Source organism: Arachis hypogaea, chromosome 16, assembly GCF_003086295.3.
Source record: "Arachis hypogaea cultivar Tifrunner chromosome 16, arahy.Tifrunner.gnm2.J5K5, whole genome shotgun sequence".
NCBI lineage: Eukaryota > Viridiplantae > Streptophyta > Magnoliopsida > Fabales > Fabaceae > Arachis > Arachis hypogaea.
The window spans coordinates 13523707-13528304 of NC_092051.1; the positions used below are offsets into that span (position 1 = coordinate 13523707).

Here is a 4598-nt window from a genome sequence, read left to right on the forward strand (position 1 = left end):
AATTAATATTGTTTCAGATATATCAATTACCATCATTCCGTAATTTTACGTTGTATGCTTGATATTTCACTTCATGTTTAAAGCACTGTTCCAATTATGCTTGTTACCAAGTTACGGTAAAAATGGATGGAAAATGACTATTTTTAAAAAATAAAAATACTTCTGTCGGCATTACCGTTGGAATTTACCAACGGTAACAGCCCTTCTTTTTTTTAATCTCTAAAAAATTTTTCGTCGGATTAATCCAACGGTAAAATGGCAAGGATACTTATAACATGGCGCCAACGTTACTGTCAGATTAATCCGTAACTTTCAACAGATTGTGTTATATATTCAGTCGTTAAATCCGACGAAAATTAGTGCCGGACTCTAAAAATCTGCAGGTAAGTATTTTTCGGTAAGGTTTATACCGTCACATTTATTCTGCCGCTAAATTCGCCGGTAATTCCGATAGTAATCAATGACTTTCTTGTAGTGTCAATGAATCCAAATGAAGAAATCACATCGTGAAATTTCAAATACTACTATTATGACGCTTGCTTATTAAGACCATATATTGCTCTCTTAAGCTTGCAAACTAACTTTTTATTAACACTTGAGATAAATCTTTTCGGTTGTCTCATATAGACTTCTTCTTCCAAATCTCTATTAAGAAAGACTGTTTTCACATCTATTTGATACAATTCTATGTCAAAATGTAGTATCAATGCCATAATGATGTAGAAAGAGTCTTTCTTTAAAACAAGAAAAAAAGTTTTCCTGTACTCAACTCCTTCCCTTAGTAAACCCTTTGGCAACAAGTCGAGCCTTGTAATACTCAATATTGTATGATGAATCTTTCTTGGTTTTAAAGGCCCATTTACATCCAATGGTCTTTTTTCCATCAAGTAATTCTACAAGGTTCAAAGCTTGATTATACGTCATAGATTTCGATCATTTCATGCTTTATAGCATCTAGTCATAAATTGGAATTACGACTTTTCATTGCTTGTGAAAACGCCGTTGGGTCTTTTTCATCACAAACATTATAGTCAAAGTCAATAAGATACACTATATAGTCCTTAGAAATTGTAGGTTTTCTTATTCTAATTAATCTTTTTAATATTGCATCATCTACCTCTTGTAAATGTAGTGACATAGCAGGTTCTCTCTTTTTAAGATTGTTCTTGAACAATATTTTTATTATGAATAGTTTAATCTTTCGCCATATGATCTACTAAAATATTATCTTCATGATGTATAATATCAATAATAGATTGTTCTACATTATCTTCATGATGTAGAACATCAGTAATAAATTGTTTTACATTAATCCTATTTATATGAGCATTGTATTAAACAATTAATTTTATATATGGAGAAGTTTTATAAATATTATCATTCTCAATCATTTTAAAAGAACAATTTCTCTCACTTTTTATATTATGCTTTAAAAATCATGCATTTTTAAATTTAACTATTTTACTTAAATAGAAAGAACAATAAAACTTTTAACTTTTAGACTTTTTTACATAACCTATAAAATATGCACTAATCAAACCAATAACCTATATGATCAAGCACAACTTTAACAAACGTAGACGAAATTCCAAACCCTTCACTCTCTAATTAAGTCGCCAATAATAACCCGAAATGAGCACAAAAACCAATAATCACAAAACAGGATTACCTTTATTGGCAAAAGAAGTTTTCTATTTTAAAACAAATAATAATAGTAGACAATTTTCAAGTATTTGTACTTTGTGCCAATAATTTAATTCTATAGGAACACTATCATCCACTTGTTCATGACGTCAATTTTTTGGGAGGGGTTATAATATATATTTATATTACATACATGTCCCTGATGATGCTATAGCCTCTGATCTATATAGAATTATAGATCCATAATTTGTACACCAGATCATGTCACAATGTAAAATCACAGAATTAGTAGATGCTTAATTAACGGTCAACTACTTTATTTCACTAGGTATATTATAGTGGTGCGAGGTGATACGTGACGCAATGGAATTATTCCAAGGTCATGACAAAGTCGTGACAGAAGCCATATATGTTGTCATCGTTGTTGCACAAACTCTCCAGCATTAAGTCCCCACTATCCCCCAAGGGTATATTGGTATATTCAAACGTTTCGTTATTCATACTCGGGCATATTCCGGGCTCATCTTCAACAATACTATGCACCAAAACACCATGATTACTCATCACTTGTTGATCAGATTCAGAACAGAATTGTTGTATGCCAAGGGATGCTGATGATGATGAGTCCGAGGAGTAGGCTTGTGTTGCGTTTGGATGCTCCATTTGCGAGTTCGATTGAAGTCGCTCTTGCAAAAGAGGCATCCAAACATAACGCAAGGCGTCCCTGAATATTTTGCTATTGACGTCACAGTTGAGTTGCCTTGCCTGCTTACTCACTCTGGTCCTCCAATAATTCTTTATCTCATTGTCCGTTCTTCCTGGCAAGTGCTCCGCAATTTTTGACCATCTACAATATAATCAAACTATAATATTAGGGATGACAAAAAACAGTCCGAACTCAACTATTAATGAATTTAAATAAAACAACTTTTAATTTTTTTTTTACTAAATATTTTCGATAATCAAAATAGTAAATCCGAAAGAGGAGTGCTAGGGGCAGCAACTTTTATGTTTTGTAATCATCAATTAGTTATTAATAATTTTTTTAATGGTGTGAGATTAGATCTAATAGTGAGAGATCACTCACTTTTTTTTTTTATGATTAAGTGCTGGCACAAAACACAAAAGTTACTTTCCTCTAGACTTTTCCAATCCAAAATAGGGAATTAATTAAAAGAAAATATTAATCATCTAACGGTATTAAGTTACAGAAATCTGAATGAGTGAGCAGCTGTACCTATTTCCCCAGCGTGAATGAAGATCAAGAATGGTGATTTGTTCGTGGAGTGTGATGTTTCCGCGGCGAACATCAGGACGAAGATAATTTAGCCATCTCAACCTGCAACTTTTCCCGGACCTCTTAAGTCCTGTTTAATTGCATCATCAGTGTAGAAACACAAAGAAAAGTGAAGAAATCAAAATAATTATTAGAGACATAGAGTATAGGTTTGTGCCTGCAGAGCGGGCGAGGGCGTTCCAGCGACCATCACCATGAGTGGCCACGTAATTGCTCAGAATCACGTCTTCTTCAACGCTCCATGGACCTTTTCTTATCATACCTTTATCATTCTCCACTTCTTCTTCTTCTATACTGCCTGATCCTAATTTCTTTACCTTATTCTTCTTATTAGCTTCCATTATTGTTATATTTCACTATTTTAGTGTGTACATGTATGATGTATGTATTAGTTTTCTTGTGGGGGTCTAGTCCGTGGAAAATTGCAAATCTATACATACATATTTATAGGCTCTAGTAGCTACTTAAGAAAGAATATATAACCAGCTCCCACTATTTTATTTTCGTATATTATTATTAAAGTTAATGTTATATGATCAATAAATATTATTATTTTTTGTTAGTATTTAGTCAACAATAATTTATTTACACTCATATTTATATGATTTTTTTTTACTAAAGATAAGTAGATTTGAATCCACAATTTTTTAGATGAGTATAAAAAAACTATATCATTTGAAGTATAATTTATTGGTCATATTTATATGAATTTTCTATAAAAAATATATAATTTACGTTTATATTTACTAAAATTTATATATATGAATCAATACAGTTTATAACTACACTGTACATATATTTTTTAGAATTTACATATATAAATTAATAAAATTTATTTATTAAAAATAATTTAATATATTTATATTAATCAAATAATAACAATAAATACTAAAAATTATATTAATGACTCTTACGAATTTCTCTTATTTTTATTATTTGGTGAATTCCAAGAAGAATAATGTAGTTGTGGTCACTATAGTCTATAAAATTTAAATAAAAAAAGGTTAAATGACTAATATTTTTATTTTTATTTTTATTTTATATTTGAATTAATATTAATTAATTCTTCATTTTTTTTTAACTAGAAGTGTTGACCTTTTAGTGTATAAAAAGTATTTAAAAAAGTGTAGCCAAAATTTAAGTTATATTTTTTAATTTACTAATTATTTGACAATATTTTTTAGTGATCATATTTTCTATTTTTTATTTGGTCAAATAAAAAATCTTAAAAGAATATGATATTAATGTTAGTTACATTTTTTAAGGATCGTAAAAGTTTTATAAACCAACGTAATCACTCATCATGATCATAAAATGCACCTTAGTAAAATCTTTAAATAAGTAGCAGCTACAATATAACAATAACGCTCGTAGGCAACATTATGTGTTACTCTCAGTCACGCAGGGGAAGAACAAGAAAATCAACTAATTAAGCAACTTTTATGAATATTTTTTACGGTACATTTTTTTTGTTTTTCATTTTTATTACGAAAAAAAAATAGTATACTAAAAAAAGTATATACAAAAGTGATATATTCATTTAAGTATACCCTCCTTTTTTGTAAAGAAAAGGATAAAAATAAAACTATTGACTGAATAATGGCTAAAAAGTTATTGATTATCTATCTATTTAATAATGAAAAATAACTTCTCTTCG

At 29.3% G+C, this 4598-nt stretch overlaps 1 protein-coding gene across 1 annotated transcript; it reads right to left on the reverse strand.

The window, feature by feature from the left end:
• Positions 1 to 1788: 1788 nt before the first annotated feature.
• Positions 1789 to 3391, reverse strand: LOC112758820 (transcription factor JAMYB). The gene is made up of 3 exons (XM_025807598.3): positions 3099 to 3391; positions 2882 to 3011; positions 1789 to 2491 (listed from the first exon to the last, which is right to left on the reverse strand). The coding sequence occupies exons 1-3, from the start codon at positions 3280 to 3282 to the stop codon at positions 2014 to 2016; spliced, it is 792 nt and encodes a 263-aa protein (XP_025663383.1). The 5' UTR covers positions 3283 to 3391; the 3' UTR covers positions 1789 to 2013.
• Between the last annotated feature and the right edge of the window lie 1207 nt (positions 3392 to 4598).